The sequence below is a fragment of the Dasypus novemcinctus genome, chromosome 9, assembly GCF_030445035.2.
Source record: "Dasypus novemcinctus isolate mDasNov1 chromosome 9, mDasNov1.1.hap2, whole genome shotgun sequence".
Lineage (NCBI taxonomy): Eukaryota > Metazoa > Chordata > Mammalia > Cingulata > Dasypodidae > Dasypus > Dasypus novemcinctus.
Genome location: NC_080681.1, coordinates 71,630,233 through 71,652,542, shown reverse-complemented (window position 1 = coordinate 71,652,542; position 22,310 = coordinate 71,630,233). Strand labels below are relative to the sequence as shown.

Below are 22,310 nucleotides of genomic sequence, written 5' to 3'. Positions count from 1 at the left end.
GGGGCTACCTCAGTGCTGGATGGGGTCTTTTTTGAGATTCAAATGGCTCTCTGCTGGCCAAACTCACCAAAAAGAAACCACTCTCCACATTCTCTAGACCCCTCTTCCTTCCAGGGAACACTCCCACTCAGGTGGCCACAGTGATCCAGGGGTTTTTCACCTTGAGGGTGGAGCATACATACTGTTTATAGCCACTGATGCTAGTAACTCACAGTTTTCCTTTGGCTTTATCTGTCTTGCTCTCTCCTGGGTGATGCACAGCACTTTCCCATTGCATAGATCCCCAAAGCAGCTCCCTCTGGTATGTTTTTGCCCTTTCTCCACTGTCTTTTCTGAGAAAGTTGAGCTTTGCCTATCTACCTTGATGTCATCTTCCCAGAAGTCCTGTTTATTTTTAAAGAAGTTTTAGATTGTATAAAAGTTATATCGCAAATATAGGGGATTCCCATATACCAACCCCTCCCCCTCTCATTTTCCCCTCTTAATAACATCTTTCATTAGTGTGGTACATTTGCTAGAATTGATAAACAAATACTGAATCATTGCTACTAATCATGGTCAGTAGTTTACATTATGATTTACACTTTGCACTGCAGGTTCTTCCATTATTAGAATAAAATAATTCTAGTTTAGTCCATAGTTGCATTCCCCCCTTGTGTTTGTTCATTGCTCAACCTTGAGGATTTCGGGATGGTATTGTTTCCGATTGAGAGGAAGCTTAGATTCCCTGGGGCAGATGGATGGTATTGTCTTGCTTGCAGTTTTAGATGCTTCTGTGTTTTTTGGGATGGGCATTGTCCATTATCATCATTTTGTTAGTTGTCCTGGGTAAGTCTGATTAACTGGAGAGTTGTTGGCGCAACTCTGCTGAGATTCATGGTTCAACCAGCATATCAACAGAGTGAAGATTTAAGTCTCTGGGACATATACTCAATGGGTATCATGCTAATTATAAATTCATGTAAAAGGGACACAAGAGCCATGTGTAGGAAGCTTATAAATGAGTCTAATCCTCTTACATTGGGGAGATAGGTTAATGTGTATTCCAGCACCCCACTGATAGGGTACTGATTTCCTGGGGTTATCTGCCCTGCCTGTAGTATCCAGATGTCTCTAGCTTTGCTCTGTTATTAACCTTTGGCAGTTCATTTTTCACACTTCAGATATGGTGATATTAGAAAAAAGGAAAATCTGATATCATTCTCCTATACACACATCTTTGGTGGTTTCCCAAATGCCTTGCTATGATTTTAGCTACTGCCTCATTTGCATCCTTTGTAACCCACCCTTTCCCCTATTAATAAGTACAAACTTGCACAGTTCTCACATTCATTCACTGGTTTTTATAGCAGGTCAAATATCAAGCCTTCCATAACCCCAGAAATGTGGCCAGGTGCCTTAATATCTCTATGACATTAACATGCTGCTCTCAGACATCTGGAATGCCATCCCACCTGCTTGACTACCTAATAAACTCTTGTGAATCTTTCAAGTCTCTGTTAATGTGATCCCTTCATTGTAGAGACTTCCCTTATTATCCCAGGCATAGGCAGACTAAGTCAGAATTTTCTCTATAACTCTTATTGCATTTTTCAATTGTAATTGTTTACTTTTCCATTAGATTATAAATAGTCTCAGCTTTGTGGCTCTAGCATGTTTTACAGGACCTAACTTGGAGTAGGTACTCAGTTAAGATTAGCTGAATACATACATGGAGAAATATATGGGCTTAGAGCATCGTTTTCTCTTTTTTTCCTTTTAAGAAAGCATAATATACAAATAGTAAGTAGATAACATGTGACTTCACAGGAAAATGTGACAGTTATTTTGATCCATCACCAAAGATTAATATATACTTTTTCTTCTTGAAATGCATATAAATGGAATCATATGCTCCTGAGTGTGGCTTCTTTTACTAAACATGTCCATGAGATTTTTCTATGTTGTTAGATTAATAGATTATGCTTTTAAAAAAAAATGCTGTGTATTATTCTACTGTATGAAAATAACCGATTTTTCATTTTCCTGTTGATGGACGTTTTGGCTGTCTTACTGGCTATTTTATTATTATATTGACCTGCAGTATTTTATTGGTAACTTTTGGCTATTATGATGAAAATCTCTATGAACATTCTTTTACCTGTCTTTTGGGGAAAAATATACATTTGCTTCTCTTTGTAGTATCTACCTAAGAATGGCATTAAGTCATAAGATAGGTATATGTATGTTTAGCTATAGTTAATACTTCTTTCTAAGCTGGCTGTATCAGTGGTCACTCCTACCAGCAATATTTCAGAGTTCCAGTTGCTCCACACCCTCCACCAACATTTGGTATGGTCATTCTTTTTAATTTTACCTTTTCTGGTAATTGTATAGTTTCTTGTTGAAGTTTTTATTTTGTATTTTCTTGACAAGTAATAAAGCTGTACAACTTTCATGTGCTTATTCATTATTGGGATACTCTCTTTTGTGAAGTGTCATTTCAAGTCTTTTGCCCATTTTACATTAGATTATTTGACTTTTTCTTATTACTTTGTTGAAGTATATTCTGGATATGGGAGCTTTTTCAAATATGTGTATTGCAAATAACTTCTCCTAATCCTTAACTTGCCTTTTTGCTGTCTTGATGTCTTTTGATGAACTGAAATTCTTAAATTTTAATCAAGTCCAGTTTATTAATATTTTATATCATGGTTAGCAATTTTGGGTACTGTTTAAGAAATCATTGCCTACCCCAAGGACATCAAGCTATTTTCCTATATTTTCTTCCAAAAGCTTTGTTTTACTTTTCACATGTGATTTGATGATTCCTCATGGATTGATTTTTGTGAATGGTTTGAGGTAGCATTATGACTCATTATTTTTCATCTGTACTAATATTATGCTGTCTAAATTACAGGTGATATATAGTAACTCTAGAAATCTGATAGTTTATGGCTTTCAATGTTGAATTTCTTTAAGAGTGCTTTAGATATTCTAAGTTATTTACATTACTATATAAGTTTTAAATTTTCCATGTCAGTTTTCACCAAAAAGAAAAAAAGGGGGGGGGGGGGAACCTATTGGGCTATTCCTTGGGATGACATTAAATCTCTGTAACATTTTCATAAAATTGACTTCTCAACAGTACTGAGTCTTTCAGACCATGGTATTTCTCTCCATTTAATTTCTCTCTTGAAGTTGCATTATAGAACTGTTACACTCCTTTTATCTTTCATTAGATTTATTCATGTGTTTTGGTGACTTTTGATGCAATTGCAAAAGGATTTTAAATTTAATTTTCTAATTGTTCATTACCAGTATGGTAGAAATAGTTAATTTTTTATGCAGTCCTTGTATTCAGCCACTTTGTTAAATTCACTTATAGGTTTAATAGTTTGTAGATTTTGACTTCTCTACATATACATCATGACACCTGAGAAGAATGACAGTTTCAGTTTTTCCTTTCCAATTTTTGAACATTTATTTCTTCTTACTTAATTGCACTGGCTAGGTTCTCCAATACAACATAATCTGAAAGATGGTGATACTGGATATCCTTGTCTTGGTTCTGGCCAGAGGAAGAAAGCATTCAGTATTTCACTATTATGATGTAGCTGTAGGAATTTGTAGTTTCCTGGGAGTGACTTTTTTTACTGAATCATAAAGGATTGATGGATTTCAGTATGCAGAAGTCAGGGGAAATGATTTTTCTAGGCTCAGGGAAGAGCCACTAACAGCATTTTAAATGGCCTGCTTTGGCTGTAGGTTGAAAGGAGGTAATGGAAGATACATGTGTCTCCCCCCTTCCCCCCATCCCCCAGATGGCTCCTTCGTCTGTTTGCTTGTTGTCTGCTTATTGTCTGTTTCTGTTTTAGGAGTCATCAGGAACCGAACTTGGGACCTCCTGTATGGGAGGCTTGAGCCATATCTGCTCCCCGAAGATACACATTTTTTATGAGACCACATAATGGCTTAATGTGCTCCCTATCATAATAAGTAATGTTATGGGTTGAGGGAAAGTAGTAGGAGATATAAAAAGTTATGATGGTACCAAATCATAGAGGTTCTCACCTGTTGTTTCAGCACTAGGAGAACAGAATCACCATTAACAGAATTAGAGAAGGCAGAAAGAAAAGTTAGTTAAGTGAGGGGCTGCCTCTTTGGGAGAAAGAAAAAAGTTTAATTTTTAAAAAGTTATATTTTATGATTTTTTGAGCTCTGAAGTAATTAGTTTTTAGAAATGTACTGCTTATCAGGAGAAAGGATAAAGTTGAGCATAATTTACATAGTGGGAGGAATGAGTAAGAGTTTGAAGAGGTATCTGTGAGAAAATAAATTATACCTCTTCGCTCTGTAACATTTGGAAATTTGTTTAATATCTTTGGTCTTTCACCAATAAAATTAGAGTGTTTTACCAGGTAGTTCTTACTGGTTCCATTGGTCCTGGAATTCTTTGACAGGCAGGTGAAGGAAAGAGTAATACCAAATACATTCCCAAATTAACAAAAGTATTAAAAAATTGAATCTTGCTTATTAATAGGTCTTTAATCTCAAATCCTCCATTAGAGGAGCTCTAGTGGGAAGAAATGGGTATAGAGTTGACCCAAGTCTGAATTGTTGTATATCAGGTGTGATTTTCCCTTTTTCTTCTTTAATTTCTGTGATGTTTATATTGCATCAGTTCAGGAAAAGCATTTACACATTTTTGATTATTTGCTTTTTGTACAATAGAGAAGAATGTAAGATGCTTGTTTGTTGGAAGGCTCTGTATAGTGATAGACAGCTGCAGAAGCCGCCTGTACATTCTGGGTTACTCACTAAAAAGACCTCTGTGAAGAGTAATATGAAAGTATTCATTTTCTTTTGTCCCTCTGCCTCCTTCTCATTTACTCCACTGAGCTTTCTAATTTATTCTTCTGTTCTTGGCTATAAAACCTTCCAGTTTAGCCAGATGAATTTGCAATCTCTGTTATCTAGCTTATTTTGCAGCTAGCTTAAGAACTTCCAGGAGACACTCCAATCTCCATGGTTATATGGAGGAAAAAATGATCTTAATCTGAACATTGGCTATGAGGCAACTACTTAGAGTATGTGTGTGTATATACATATATTCCTTATACATTTATTTTTACTATTTTCCTAACAGCCTTTCCCTTTGACATCATCTTTTTTGAATCATTAATCATATCCTTTTTTTTTTTTAAACTTAGTGATATGAAATGTAAGTAGATAGGGCTGAAAAGTGTTTACCTGAAAATATATGCATAACTTCCTTTTAAAGATGCCCTAAACCCTGGGGTTTCTCTTCCTTGGATATCTACCTAATTGTAAAATATTTAAACACATTTTAAATATTCCATTAGTTCATCCTGCCTTTTGAATCACCATTACCCTAATTCACCCATTTTCTCTCTTAGCTACCATTTTATCAACAGAACCATTGCAGGAAACTTTTAACTGGCCTCTGATCTGAGTGTTAAGATGCCTCTTTTCTATACTCTGCTGCTATTGCTGCTAATCCAAAATATACTAAAGTTATTATTTTCTTCCTTATCACCCTCAGTGAAGACCAGTCATAGCAGTGGTTCTCAAAAATTGATGTACCTAAGAATCATTTGGGGATTTTCTGATTTAATATGCTTCAGTTTTCTGATACATATTATTCCTAAATCCCACAGTTTGAGAAACTCTGGCTCATAATTAATGTGCTAACAGTTACAGTTACTGAGCTTTTACCACTATTCTAAGTGCGTTATGTTTGCCAGTTCATTTAATCCAATGAGAAAGCAATTATTTCACTATTTCCCATTGTGTAGATGATGCCATTAAGGATAAAATAAGTTCACATTTCTTGCCAAGGCCCTCCAGAGTCTGACCCCTGCCTGTCTTCTCCAGGCCCCTTCTTGTCATTTCTTCCCCCTGCCTCTTTGTATTGCAAATCCAGTAATCTGTACTGTGTGCTCCCTAAAAATAGTTTCTTCATGTATCTGTTCTTTCATTTTTGTACTTCATAAAGCTTCCATTCCCTGATTTTTTTTTTTTTTTTTTTCCCCCACTTAGAAAATATGCTACTCATACTCAAGACCTTCCATTCAGGAATCATCTCAAAGAAGTCTTTTCTATATACATGGCCCATGTTAGATTAGAAAATGCCTATTTTTCAAAATATTTTGTGCATACTACAATCCACATTGTCTTTTTCTTTTTCTCCTTTTCCCTTGACTGAAGCTACTTGAGGGACAAAACCTGGTGATTTTCCTTTGTAACCTTACCCTGTACCACAGTGTCCTGCATAGAGTAGAAACTTAGTAAATTTCCCTGTGTATTCTGAAAGTAACTGTGACTAGTTTGAGTTTTCCTGTGTCATCCTTCCATGATGTATTGGACAACCAGGATAGATTTGTAGAATCTCAAAATACAAAGAATGATTAAGGATAAACTAGTGGGAGACAATCTTTTCTTGGTTTAGGATAGTTAATTAAGTGGTAAACTAAAGAATTAAGTGATAAAAAAATGTAAGGAGATAAATAGACATGGGAAAAGAGAATTGCATACTTAATTTAAGATCCTATTGGGTTGATATTAGAGTTGTAGAAAGTATATGATCTATTTTATCTCTACTGGAATTTGCTATGTAAAATTTTTCTATCTTATATTTGCTTTTTTATTTGAAAAAAGAGGCCACTAGTCCACTTTTCTTCTTTGTATATGCATGAATGTCTTACAAATAGAGACTTGAAGAGTCAGTAATATCTATAGCCAGACTAGACAGAAGTTACTTGCCATGGTGGGCCCTTAATTGATGTTCAGGTCCTGAGGCTAATTGTTGGATAGCAGACACAATCACTGTCTTCAATCTCATTGATAACACTTTAAACATTTCTAGCCTTTGTGTTCCTATGAAATAATGAGTGAAATTTTCACTTGCAAGTAAGTTATCTCAAAGTTCTTTTCCTGTAGTTCTCCTAAAAATAGGCAAAATATGGGCTATTACTATCTTACGAGTCTACATGTAGCTTTTTATTATTCAGAAATTCTGAATTACTTCGTATATGGCATCAGTGTTTTCATGATCTTTTTTTAAATGCTTCTCTGTAGGTGTCAAAAATCAGTAATTTTTTTTATGTCATTTTTGCTTTTCATGTCATTTTAGCTGCAGACATTCAATACTACCGCACCTTGTCAAGATGTCAAACAGCTGACTAATGGAGTTGCCATGGCCCAGGTTCTTCATCAAATGTGAGTACTGATTATGACTTTTTCTGAAGAGTTGCAAACCTGGTATCAACGTCTCGAAGGAGAAAAACTTAGACTTGTACTTCAGAGATTATTGAAACTTTATCCTAGGGATAAATACAAACATGATACCAAGGCCTTCTTTCAACTAAGGAATAAAAATGTTTGCCACTTCATTATTCTTTCCTTTTTCATAGAGATACATTTTAATTAACTTAGCAAGCAGGATTCTTATTTATTAAGAGATTTTATTTTAAACATTCTGGATATGTTTACAAGACTGTGTAACTGTAAACAGAAACAGATTAAGGGAATGATATAATTCCTTCTCATGTTTCCTTTAGTTATACTGTTTTCATTTTAAGGTATCAGTGCTTGGAGATTGTTATCTAGAATATTATTGAAGCATGAAGCCATCCAATACCTGACTTGGAAAAAATGTTAAGAATTAAGTTTTAAAACCTATTTCTGAATTAATATTAGTAATTCTGTGAGTTCACCAATAATGAAATGATGTATGAGTGAAATTTAAAGTCACAGATACTGAAGAACTTTACCCAGTAAAGTGATTTTCTTTAGGCTAGGTCCATTTCATAATATGTCAAAAGTTCCTCAGTTTATTATTTCCTAATATTTGCCAAACATTTGTACAAGTATTTAAGGTATAAAGTCTACAATATAAGCTATGCCTTTAGGGGGGAAAACATGGCTAATTCTGTATTCATAGTAATATGCATATCAATTTTATATTAGCTTACTTTCATGATAACCTATCTTCAATGAGACCAGAATCATCGCTGCTTTACTGTGTTACTGTCAAAGATTTTTATTTAACTGTGGCCATCATCTTGTAAAGGTTTTTGGTGATTCACATTGAAAACTATGTATATAGGTTAATACAAATCCATTAATACAAATCAGTCTTAGAAAAACAGCTTAAAATTCTATCAAAATCCTAGTTATTTAGAATCTTCAAAATGATCTAATTTGAATGGGCAAATTTTATGGTTAATTCCAGATGAACACTTTAAGAGATGAACTTAATATGCTTATATTTTGGATGCAGTCATTCTAAAATATGCCTTAATCTCCTTTCTTAAAAACATTTATTTATTTATTTATACCCTGATTGGTTTCAAAATGATATAAATGGTCAGAGTCAAACATTCTGAACATGATACTTCCTTGGTTTTTTGAGAAAGTTACTGTTTTTTGTCTTTAGAATATACAACCTGCCTTCTTCTCATTGCAGTAAATTGTGTGTATTAATGTATAGGCAGCTACATTGTGGGTACATAGGTATGGGTGTAAGGTTGATGCATATTCACTCAATCAAAAAGTGCATCCAAAGATGTCATGTATGTATTACCATGGGCTGTAGTGGCTTTATGCCACAGTACAATAGAAGAGACCTTTTTTTATCATGATGCATCTGCCTTTTTTACCTCCTATACTCTAGCACTGTGCCTGATGATAAATTATAGTTGCACTCTATTCTTTATCACTAACTGATTTTTCTACTGTCTGTAGGAGTTCGAGATTCTACTGTTTTTACTAATTCTCTATTCTGTCTGCTCCTTCCCCCCCCCCCATTTTGTTGTTGTTGTTCCTGCTTTTGTCTCTTATTGTCTTCTAATAGTTTTTCTGCAGGAAAAAAAATCAAGTATATAATCAATTAGAAAGCTCTCTCTCTAATTGCAGCATATGATTTGTTAGCTAAAATTGGGCCTAAGTCTTCCTTTTGCTTTATTTTCTTATTTTTGCATGTTTAGGTTACTCACTTCCTTATTATCCAAGGACTACTTTTATCCCCTGCTTTTTAACCATCTTCTGTTTCTGGATCTTTGCAGAAGTCTAGAACTTGGATAGTGACATTTATATCATGTTTTCCCTTAGTTGGGTCAGTGTATCATCTTCCTATCAAACAGGCAAATTTCAACCATATTTCTTTGAATATTTCAAAGTATTTTAGCATGCATTACAGTTTATCATATTTTGTATTGGTACCTGTTGGGTGTCATGCTAGATCGTGCCACAGTTATTACTGAAGGTAAGAAGGTAAATTTTGCTCTTTATGAAGTTGCAAAATTTAACCAGTAATTCTTTCCTTATTTACCTTTGTCAAATATGCTTTTAAATAATAAAGTCTATAAAGGTGATATCCATTTTATATCTATATGGCTCAGCTAGGGGTTTACAGGTTCTTAAGAGACTAAATATTATCTGAATGATATATCTAAATTTAATTCTAACACATAATATATACCTCTTTCAAATGTATGTGGAAGCTATTGTTATTGTAAAAAAGTTTTAGACTGTTACTGATTTTATTGTAACCTTTTATCCTTTTTATCTCAATCAGTGGGTTAAAAAATTGCAATTATATGGATTTAAAATTTATTTTGAAGTTCAAAAGGGTGTTCATACTTAAAAGTTGGGAGTTAATGAGTTGAAATCTAGAGGCCTCTAGGATTCTGAGTAAGCTGATTATACTTTTTGAAAGACAGTTTGAGGAGAGAAACTTTTTAATTTAAATATATATATTTTTTTTTCTTAAGGGGAGCTGTAAAGGGAGCACATGTTTTTATCTTAATCTAGGGGGTAGATGATGGTAACTACATTATAAATAGTTTATACCCCTTCCTTCAAAAGAAAGGCATAGCTTTGTCACTTTAAGCATTGTATAGCATCTCTGCTTATGTCTGTTATTTCTGACTAGACAAAATTGCAAAGCAGAAAATAGTGAGAGTGAATGCAGAATATTCAGAGACCTTAAGCCTTGTGATTTGTTTATTCATTCATTTTATAATTAAAATAATAAAATACAGTGATAGCTAATATTTTAATACTTAATAAATAGAAGATACTTGTAAGTCCCATGCATATGCTATTTCATTTAACTTCTATTCTGTGGGGTAGATTTTTTTTTTTTCAATCTTCAATTTATAGATGAGTAAGCTGAGGCTTAGAGAAGTGAAATGAGCAAAGCTAGGATTTGGCCAGTAATCAGCTAAAATCATTGAAATCTAGTGTTGTTGTCTCCTCCTTATAGGTTATCACTTTGGACTCTTAATAAAATGAGGGCAGCTCAAGGGTTTATTTAGAACATTTTTAAAAGGCCAAATGTACATGTCTGAAGTACAGATCACAATTGATTTCAATAAGAATAATCTTAGAATGTCCACTGAAGAAAACACAACTGCCATTTATGGCTATCAATAAGTGTTCCTAACTATCCAAGTTTGGCTGGTATAATTGTGGAAGACAAATACTATGGGTATGGGTAGAGTTAAAAAGTAATCATCTAACTCATACTGAGTTTTATTAGGAAATAATTGGACCATATTTTGTTTTATTAGTCTTATGCTCCCTTCTTGTATGATGTCCCTTGAGCTTTATTGAAGTTCTGGGAAATATAACCGAAAGGAACTAATTGTCAGGGGTCAAGAATCTAGTTAAGGGGGTGGCGGACTAGGCCCAGTGGTTAGGGCGTCCGTCTACCACATGGGAGGTCCGTGGTTCAAACCTGGGGCCTCCTTGACCCATATGAAGCTGGCCCACACATAGTGCTGATGCGTGCAAGGAGTGCCATGCCACGCAGGTGTGTCCCCCGTGTAGGGGAGCCCCACGCGCAAGGAGTGCTCCCCATAAGGAGAGCTGCCCAGCGTGAAAGAAAGTGCAGCCTGCCCAGGAATGATCCTGCACACACGGAGAGCTGACACAACAAGATGATGCAACAAAAAGAAACACAGATTCCCATGCAGTGGACAACAACAGAAGCGAACAAAGAAGAAGATGCAGCAAATAGACACTGAGAACAGACAACCGGGGTGGGGGTGGGGGGAGGGGAGAGAAATAAATAAAAAAAGAAAGAATCTAGTTAAGTGAAGTATATGTGGCAATTTAATAAAGAAAAAATAAGTCCAGAGAGTTCTGTGATTGGATATCAGATTTATTAGTGGAAAGATTGGCTATCATTATATTTGAGAAAGGTGACTTAGTTTATAAGAAAAAAGCAGGAAATATATTTTTATGCAGAAGTTAAAATATGGTTTTTAGTTAGGGCTAAGGTTGATTTGGGAGGAAAGGTGGAATGGAAGATAAAAGGAGAAATCAGAATAGATTAACTCTAGATCTAATTTCTAAAGATTATTACAACTTAGAATCATATATTTAGATTTTTTTAGAGTCAGAAGACTGGCATATACATCTTTTGTGTTTGACTTTTTATTACTCATCCTGGTATAAAAAGAAAATAAATTTATTTTGACTGTTTTGGTTCATTTAGCAAATTAATTGTCATTTCAGTTAAATGCCTGTTTAGCAGTACATCATTTACACATTTAACTAAATTGTGTTGGTAATTGTAGCATTTGCATCTGGGAAAAGTTGAGCAAAAGCAACATTAATTTGCTTAAAAGAAAATGGTCACAAATTTCAAATAGATGAATTGAAAATGATGAAACCATTTTGGGTTATCCTAGCTAGAAGTGAGATCATCTGTATGGAAATATCTGAGATAGACTAATTTCTAAAAGCTCATACGAATAGGCCTTGTGTTCTGGTTTGACCTTTGCATTTTTAAGTTCAAGAACAACATTGGAAAAGAGTTCTTGTAAACATTTCCCCTACTTTTGTTGGCTTGAGGAAATAAAATTTTAGATGAGGCCTTTAAGACCTCTTCCAGCACTAATATTGTGTGATTTTTGTAGGTACTTGCTTTGTTCATCTCTTAGAGCATTGATCACATTCTCCTTGAGTATAGTTATTTGTGCTCTTGACATTTCCCCTTTAATAGCTATTTCTCTGAGTCAGAATATTAATTATTCATCTTCATATTGTTTTCACTTCTTTAGTCAGAGCAAGCATCCAAATATTTTTTGAAAGAATTAATATATAGCCCATTATTTATAGTCAAATGATTTTCTTTTAAAAATCTGATATAGCAATTCTTTGTCTTGGTTTTCACTATCAATGTAGACATTTACTTCTAATTAAAACAATATTTGTCCATTTGAATTTCTCAGTTAAATTCTTTCACCTTCATTGTAATCAAATAGATTGTTTGGCTTTGCCACGTACTGGTGTCACTTAGGGCAAATTACTTAACCTTTCTCATCCTCAGTTTCTGAAGAGCAATTTTGTAGTACTGATAGTTCCTTTGCCCAAATTATTATGACATTTAAATGAAGTAATATGGGAAAGCATCAAGTATAGTGCTTGATACATAGATGTTCATTAAAATTTTAGTTTCTTCCTGCTGTCATGGTACCTGGCGTGAAATATTTAGTAAATGGTTGTTAAATTGAAAATGTTAGTGACTTAAGTAATCTAACATGAGAAACTCCAAAAGAAATCCTTAAGAATCACAAAATATGCAATGGATTCATTTAAGTAATGTTTAATATTCATATTAATTTAAGGATGGGTTTTAATATGTAATTTCCTCTGTTGATTCTGTTTTGTTTGGTATTCTTACTATTCTTCATGTAATTAAAACATTTTTTAACTTTATTTTTAAAGAAGTTTTCGATTACAGAAATAATTAAAACATTTTAATGTTTAGTATTTGTATTTTCATTTGAGTGATGGAGCTTGGTTCAATGAATCTTGGTTAAGCCGAATTAAAGAAGATGTTGGTGAAAACTGGAGAATAAAGGTATGCAGAATGAATGTGAAGAAGCTCGTGATCCAAACAGTGGTCCTAAAATCAGCACTAAGCAAAACTAAGTGTTTTTTTTTTTTAATCAATGTTATGAGGTATGTTATGTTATGTTTTTTTAAATCAATGTTATGAGGTATGATTTACATACTTAAAATAGGTACATTTTATTGTGTACAGTTTGAATTTTGTTTGAAAATCAATGTTATGAGGTATGTATGTTATGTTTTTTTAAATCAATGTTATGAGGTATGATTTACATACTTAAAATAGGTACATTTTATTGTGTACAGTTTGAATTTTGACATATATGTATATTCCAGTTTAACCATCACCATATCAAGTTATAGAACATTTCCATGCACCCTTAATCTTTCCATTCACCCCAGACATTTCCACATCTCTTTCACAGTTAATCACCACCTCTAGCCAGGCTGTAGTCAGGTGTAGATTTGCTTTTTTCTACTATAGAATTTGTTTCTGTGTACCTTTTTGTGTCTGACTTCTTTCACTCAATATGTTTCTGAGACTCATCCATGTTGCATGTTTCAGTTATTTCTTCTTATTGCTAAGTAGTATTCATTACATTGATAAAATACAATTTGTTTAGCATTTACCTGTTGATAGATGCTTGAGCTTTTCCATTTTTAGCTGTTATAAATAAAACTATTATGAACATAGATATGAGTATGAGTCTTCATGTAGACATATACTTAATTTCTCTTGGGTACATTCCTGAGTGGAATTGCTGGGTTGTATGGTAAGATATGTTTAACTTTATAAGAAATTGCCAAATTGATTTTCTACTTTAGTCAGTATTATTGTGGCTTTCAAGGCATGTTTGTTTTATATTAACTAATTTTTTGGCAAATAGCTGTTCTTTTTGCTTTTTAAGATTTATTTATTTTTTATTTATTTCCCTCTCTTCCCCCCCTTCACCTCCCCCCCCGCCCCGCCGCAGTTGTCTGCTCTCTGTGTCCATTCGCTGTGTGTTCTTCTGTGACTGCTTCTATCCTTATCAGCGGCACTGGGAATCTGTGTTTCTTTTTGTTGCGTCATCTTGTCATGTCAGCTCTCCGTGTGTGCAGCGCCATTCTTGGGTGGGCTGCACTTTCTTTTGTGCTGGGCGGCTCTCCTTATGGGGTGCACTCTTGCGCGTGGGGCTCCCCTACGCGGGGGACACCCCTGTGTGGCATGGCACTACTTGTGCGCATCAGCACTGCACATGGGCCATCTCCACACTGGTCAAGGAGGCCCGGGGTTGAACTGCGGACCTTCCATGTGGTAAGTGGACGCCCTATCCATTGGGCCAAGTCCACTTCCCAGTAATGTACTTTTGAACCTTTTCTCTTCTATTCTTGGATCCCATCCGGGATCATGTATTGCATTTAATTGTCTTCAGTTTCTCTTTCTCTTTTTCTTAATTGGAAACATATGTGTATGTGTGTGTGTGTGTAGCATAAATCTTCAAGCATAGCATTCATTGGGACTAAACACATTCATAATATTGCAATACTGACATGACTGCCTGTTACTAGAATATTCCCTTTACCCAAACCAAAGCCCTGCATTCATTCTGCATTAACTCCCCATTGCCCTTGTCCCCCACCCCTGGTAACCTGCACCCCACTTCTATTTCTATCATTTTCATAGTCTCTAATATTTTCATAGTAGTAACCATGGGTCTTAAATTTAACATCCTAAATCTAAAACAATCTTGTTTGGTTTGATGTCAACTTAACTTCATTAGTATACATAAACTATGTTGTTTGACCCTTCCATTTCCTGCCTATATGTAGTTCTTCTCACAGATTACATATATATACATTGAGTCCAATGCCATTGAAACTATCATTATATTTTATGCTTTTGCCCTTTAGATCCTGTGGGAAGTAAAAAGTGGAGTTACAAATCAAAAATACAGTGTTCCTGATATTTATATTTACGCATGTCATTATCTTTACTGGAGACCTTTATTTCGTCATGTGGCTTCAGTTTTTGTCTAGTGTCCTTTAAACCTGTCACGCTCTTTACTATTTCTTGAAGGTCCGGTCTAGTTATGACGAACTCTCTCATATTTTTTTTTTATCTGGGAGTATCTTAATCCCTCCCTCATTTTTGAAAGACAGTTTTTCCAGATATAGAATTCTTGTTTGGCAGTTTTTTTTAGCACTTTCATAAATATGTCACCCTACAACTTTCCTGCCTCCATAGTTTCCGATGAGAAATAAGCATTTATTAAGGCTCCTTTGTACATGACATGTTGCTTTTCTCTGTAGTTTTCAAAATTCTCTCTTTATCATTGGCATTTGATAGTTTGAATATAATGTATCGTGGTATGGATTTATTTGGATTTATTCTGTTTTGAGTTCATTGAGCATCTTGGATGTGTATATTCTTGTCTTAAATTTAGGAAGCTTTCAGCCATTTAAAAATATTTATTGGAGTATATCACTCATACATAAACATACATAAACAATAAGTGTATAGTACTGTGAATTTACAAAGCAAACATACGTAACATCATACAGTACTCTCATACTTTACCCTACCACCAATACCTTGCCTTTCTGTGAAACATTTTTAACTAATGATGAAAGAGCATGCTCAACTAACCAAATCATCTTACACTGGTGTATTTTCCCCCCACCCACTTAATTATTATTATTATTCATTTCTACATGAACACACATAAGCAATAAGTGTATAGTACAAGTTATAAACTTACAAAGCAGATAGGCATAACATCATACAGGGGTCCCATATATCAACCCATCACCAACCCCTTGCATTGTTGTGAGACATTTGTTATAAATTATGAAAGAATATTGTCAAAATCTTACTACTAACTGTGGTCCATCTCTTATATTTGGTGTATTTTTCCCCCAACTCACCCTACCACCCATTATTTCTTTGAGTATTCTTTCTACTCTTTTTTTTTCTTCTCCTTCTGGTATACTTGATAGTGTACTATGTATTCCTCAGGCTCTGTTCACTTTTGTTCATTCTTCTATCTTTCTGCTTTTCAAACTAGATGATTTCAATTGTTTTATCTCAAGTTCACTGATTCTTCTGTCAGCTCCAGTCTTCTGTTGAACCCCCTCTAGGGAATTTTTAATTTTTGTTACTGTGGTCTTCAGCTCTTTTTGGTTCCTTTTCATAATTTTCATCTTTGTTGATATTCTCTTTGTGTTCATCTGTCATTTTCCCAATTTCGTTTAGTGCATCCTTGTGTTTTCCTTTAGCTCTTTGAGCATATTTAGTACCATATTTTAGAAGTCTTTATCTGGAATGTCCTAGTTCTGATCCTCCTCACTGATGATTTCTAATGCTTTAATCTTCTCCTTTGGCTGGGCCATCACTTCCTCTTTTATTGTATGCTTTGTAATCTTTTATTGAAACCTGCATAATTTGATATTTTTATTTGTTACCACTTGAATTTAAACTTGAAGAATCTCTTTCTAAACCTTATGTTCAGCTAGTATTATGGCAACACTTTCCTTGAATGCTAGGGACTAACATTTAACAAAAGGGGGTAAGAAACTTTACAGGTTTTTGCAGATTGACCTGTATGTTAGTGCTCTTCTTCAGAGCTTGTTCATACAGTGAGTGTAGCAAATACCTTGAGACCAAAGTATGGGGTGGCCCAGGTGTTTTTAAGATCTGTGCATGTATCTTGTCTTGGGCATGCATATGTGGCCTTAGGAATTCTCCTTTTTATACAAATATGTCTGTCCTCTTTTCCCTAGTAAACAGTTTCCTCATGTGAGCTGCTTCTACATGCAGGGCAAGTTCTGGGATGGTGAGCCTATGACAAGTGTCCTGGTTCAGTCCCTCAGGCCAATACAAGACAGATTGGGACATACATACATACTTCAAATAATTATGTGCACAGGGGTTACTCTGATCCCTGAGAGCATGTCCCACCTCTGCACCATGCCAGGAACTTGCTCTGGGGGCATGTTCCACCTCTTTGCTGATGAGCCAGTGAGGGGAGGAGGGAGGCACCAGCCAGAGCACCATGAGACCTTACCATTTTTAAGAGGCTTTATTCTTGATTCAGTGCTTGTATTGTTGCTACAGTCCTTTAACTGTTTTCTGGAGCTTTGAGAAAGATTTTTCTGCTAGTTCATGCTGGTTGTTCAAAGCTTCTTTGGGGTTTGGAGTTCTAAAACCTTTTTCATTCAGCCATCTTAATCAGGGTGGAGTCAGTACTCTTTGAAAGAGATTATAAATCAGAAAACAATGTCTGTTACATTTGTCCACATATGTAACATTGCTAGTCCTCCTCATTCCTATGTGTCGATCCAAATTTCTATCTGGTATTACTTTTCTTCTTCCTGAAGAGCTTTAGCATTTATTATAGTGCACATTTATTGGCAGTGAATTTTCTCAGCTTTTGTTTCTCTGCAAAAAGCCTTTATTTTGTTTTCATTTTTGAAGAAATATGCTTTCTGAATATAGAGTTCTAGGTTGATGATTTTTGTCCTTCAGCACATTAAAAATGTGTTTCCATCTTCGTATTTGAAGAGTTTCTGATGGAAAGTATGAAAATTCCTTTCTCTATTCCTCTATATGATATGCCTTTTCTCTCTGGCTGCTTTCAGTATTTTCTCTCCATCACTGATTCTCAGCACTGTGATCATTAAGTGCTTTTGCATGGTTTTCATCATGATTAATTTATTGGAATTTCTTGACTCTGTGGATATATAATATTTGGTAAATTTTGGATATTATATTATCAAATACTTTTCGTTCTCCATTTGTATTCCTTTTAGCATTCCAGTTGCATATTTGATATTGTCCTACCTGTCACTGAGGCTCTGTTCATTTTTTCAGTTTCTTTCATACCCATGCTTAATTTAGATAGTTTCTGTGTCTATTAATATGTCTTTTATGTAGCCATTTTTTCCTTCTGTAGTGAGTTATTGTTTTTCTTCTGCAGTGTCTAATTTGTTAATTCCATTCAGTGGAATTTTTATTGCAGATATTTTACTTTTTTATGCCTAGTAGTTCTATTTGGTTCTTTTAAAAAAAATACTCAAATTCTTCCTGTATGTTCATATTTTCTGTTCAATCTTTGAAAATTTTTAAACTAGCAGTTTTAATAGTTTTAATTTTCAATTCTTTTCTCATTTCTGGGCCCATTTCTATTGACTGATTTTTCTCTTCATTATTGTCCACATATTCCTACTTCTTCACATGTGTAGTAATTTTTTATTTGATGCTAATCATTGTGAATTTTATTGTTGAATGTTGGATTTGGTTTTATTTCTTTAAAGAATTGGAATTGTTCTTCCAGGCAAGAGTCTAGTGAATCCATTTGATTATTTCCAGTGCTTGTTTTTAATCTTTTTTTGGAGCAGACCTAGAGTATTCTTTATGTAACCCACTACTAAGTTATGAACTTTCTGGCCTCTCTAGAGAATGCTTTGTGAATATATCATACTCTCTTAGACTACTGGAGCATCAATCATTCCTGATATTGTGTGAAATTTGGAAGTATTTAGCTTATAGTTCTCAGGAATTGTTCATCCTGGGAAATTATTCTTTTTTCAGTCTCGCTGAGTTTCACTTCATGCATGTGCAAATTGGTATTCAGGTAAAGAATGAAAGGAACCCCCATATAGTTTTCTGGAGTTCTTTTCTTCTATAGCTCCCACCTCTTTTTTTGTCCGCCCTGCAAATTCTAGCTACCCTGGCCTTCTCTGATGTCTTGTCTTCTCCTCTCAAGATAATATCAGGTTTTGTTTGTTTTCTTTCTTCCTGTTCTGTGGTCTGAAAATTGGCTTCCAGACAGAAAGCTGAGACCAGTGTGGTGCTCATCTCTTCTGTTTTCCTTCTTTTAGAAACCAAAATTCTATACTACCTATTTTCTTGAGTTTGAAAATGTTTGTTCCTTGTATTTTGTCTTATTTTCTACTTGTTTATGGCATGAGACTGAGTCCAAAATTTATTTGCTCATGACTGGAGGTAGATGTGCTTATAACTAAATTTTAAAGCAGATACCTGAATTTGTTGTGTACTGCTTTAATTAGCATCACCCTAGTTAAATTATGTAAGCATAAAGGCAAATTTCCTTTTAATTAAACAGTGATTAAATTTTTGATGTCTAACTCTAATATGATGGTTTTGCTGTCATCATCATAATAGGAGAAAGTTTTTCTTGTCTTTCACCTTGGTAAAATTCTTTCTTTATTACTATGACATAAGAATTTATATAATTCTTATTTTTTCCCCCCTTAGGCTAATAATTTAAAGAAAGTACTTCAAGGAATTATGAGTTATTATCATGAGGTATGAAAAATGTATGACTGTTTAAATACAAAATACTATTTGGTAATTATATTGGCATTGAAAAATTAGTTGGCTTTTTAAAAAATAACATTTTACTGCATCATAATTGGAATGTATTATTGACTTATTGCCATTTTTAGTACACTGAAATTTTGTCAAAATAGACATACCTAAACTGATATATTGATTTGTAAAATAAAGTTGCTTATATATAGATACTCTTTATAAATTATTTCCTCAAATAGAATTACCTTCATTTTGATATGATTTTGTTTTATGCAGTTATAAAAAGTAGACTTTATAATTTAAGTAATTTTCAACTTAAATCATTCTCATATTTTGACATCTCTTTCCATTGTAAACAACAGCCAAGGTATGTTGTGAAATTATGCTTATACAAATGGATTAGGAAAAAAATGTTATATGAAAGTAGTAGTAAATTTACATTACATAGTACTTTACTAAGTGCAAATCTTTTGTTAAGCATCATAAAATATTCTATAGTATAGTAGGGTTATTTGATATAAGAAAACCCTTAGTCACATAGTTTATTTGACACTTTTGCTTTGGTTCTGTTATTAAGGAATTTCTATTTCTATTTTTAAATAATGTCATACAATTAAACTTGTAATTTCTTCCAAAAACATCTTAACAATACTCTGAAAATTTCAATATGTTAATACTTAACAGTCATTTTGAAGCTTTTTCCAGTAGCAGTAAAAAGCTGAAAATATTGAAAGAAAAGGTCATAAAAGATTAGCTATGTTTTTTATTTGTACAAAAAAAAGTTACAGTTTGTATTTTGATACACTAGGAATTGCCTGTTTATCAAGAAATTATGTTTATTCTTTGACTTAAAAAACTGAGGTCATTTTATGGAAAAGCCTAAGTTTTGTCATAGTAGATCAGACGAGTACGCCTTAAATTAAACAATTCCTCTCTTTGACAGTGGCATCAAAGAATATTTGGTGGAAAACCGTTAGATTTGCTTTTGGTTGTCTACTCAAAATTTTGACAGAGTATCTGGATATTCTAGTTTTAATCAATAATTTTGGATTTGTCATTTGTTAATTTATCTGAGTCTTTTCTTTTACTTATTTATAATTTATTTCCCTTGTAATAGTGAAATGTAGTTGAATTCCTTATAGCCTACCTGAGTGAGTAATCCAAATTTATTGTTTTGATACTTCAGTTTTTAGGGCAGCAGATTTCTGAAGAACTTATTCCTGATTTAAACCAAATAACTGAATGTTCAAATTCTGTAGAGCTTGGGAGGTTGCTCCAGCTTATTTTAGGTTGTGCGGTCAACTGTGAAAAGAAGCAAGGTAAGTGAATTTCAGTCATTTGAGGATATCCACTTTCTAGAAACAACCACCTACATTTCATATAAAATAGCATAAGATATTGCTATTATACATTGGCAGAGAGATCCCTGAAATGTAAACCAGAAGATCTGAATTCAGGCTAGGTCTTCCATTAAAAATCCACATATCAGAGAGCAGATGTGTCTCAATCAGTTGAACATATGTGTCCTACATGGGAGGTCCTGAGTTTGGTTCAGGTGCCTCCTAAAAACAAAGAGAAACAAGCAAACAAACATAAAACCCAAGTCTGGGTTGCTAATGTGGCTCAGTGGCTGAGTGTTGGCTCCCTGCTTAGGAGGTCCCAGGTTCAATCCCTGGCCCCAGTATCTTAAAAAAAAAAAAAAAAAGCCACATGTGTTAAATATCCCATTTGAACCAAGATTTAGAGATTTATATTCAGTGGATAAAAGTAAGGTATTATAGTTCCTATCTCAGTTTAATTTAATATATACAGTGCTTGGGATATAATGGATATTCAATAAAACTGTACTTACTGATTTGATACATTATTTCACATGTGAGGTAGAACTGTATTATTCAATTTGTCATGAATAAATATGCAGCTATTAAGTTAAAATTCAGGCTTCTTCAGAAGATATTCTTTTCTTTTCAAAATAATTCCTGTCTAAAATATCCTCCAAATAACCTGTCTTGTTGTTATAAGGGGATTTGGATGATTATGTTGGTGTATTTAAATATAGCAACCCATACAGTTTTGGGTACAAAAATAAGTAAATTTTGATTGCTACATGTAAAGATTTAAATTATGAACTGGATAGCTCTAGATCTACTTCCCTCAAGGGAAGTCTGGATGGTGAGAATTTTGATGTTGATATTGTTTGCATAATCTGTCCAAACTTGGTTTTAGTATATCAACTTTAAAACAGAGTGCTGGGTGCTCAAGTTACCAAAATACTTCCAGTCACCACCTTAGAAAACACATTTAACATTATTCATCTAATGAGGGCAGCATATAAGAGGATAAATTGAATAAGAACGATTTCAGAAAGGAGACAAATAAAATACATGGAACCAGTTGTAGTTTATCAGTGAAAAAGGACAGGGATTAGATATCAGGAATCTTTTATTTCCAACCCCCCCATCATTAACTCACTATTTTTTAGGGCAAGTCAGTACTTCTCCATAGGCTTTTTTTTTTTTCACCTATAGATATCAAAGATTTTTGCTGAATTTTTCATAAAAGTGAGGGACATTGCTTATGGAAAATTAAATTGCCTTAAATGTTTAATCACAAATTGGCAACTAGTAATTCATTTTTAAAGCTAGTAATTTTCTGTTAAATTGTGATCGATTTAATTTTTTTCTTTGATTAATGCTTTGCTTCTATTTCTTATTACTGGTTAACTTCTCTTCTTTTGGCTTGATTAATCATACCAGATTTATCAGTTTTATTAGTCTTTTTCAAAGAACCAGCTTTTGGCTTTGCTGGAATTCTTTTTCTCTATTTAATTTTATACTTTATCTTATTACTTCTGTTAATTAATCACCTGGTCCTGTTCTGACATCTTAAATTGGACACATAGTTTATAAATTTTTAACCTTCCTTTTTTCTACTATGGAATTTTAAGCTATAATTTTCCCTTAAAATAATGCTTTTGTTGCAGCCTACATATTTTGGTATGTAGTATTTTCATACATCAGCTGTAATCATTACTTAGCAATTTTATCCTCATATTTTCAAAAGAAAATTCAGTTCCTGGATAGTGAATAAAACTTTAGCAAGTAGTAATATAAGAAAATTTCCTTTC

At 33.8% G+C, this 22,310-nt stretch overlaps 1 protein-coding gene across 1 annotated transcript in view; it reads left to right on the top strand.

Moving 5' to 3' along the window:
* Positions 1-22,310, top strand: part of HOOK1 (hook microtubule tethering protein 1) — a 99,346-nt gene that overhangs the window by 28,165 nt on the left and 48,871 nt on the right. The window contains exons 2-5 of the mRNA XM_004446685.5: positions 7,136-7,221; positions 12,805-12,877; positions 19,127-19,177; positions 20,370-20,502. Of these exons, the coding sequence (XP_004446742.1) occupies positions 7,136-7,221; positions 12,805-12,877; positions 19,127-19,177; positions 20,370-20,502 (343 nt within the window). The remainder of the gene's footprint in view (positions 1-7,135; positions 7,222-12,804; positions 12,878-19,126; positions 19,178-20,369; positions 20,503-22,310) is intronic.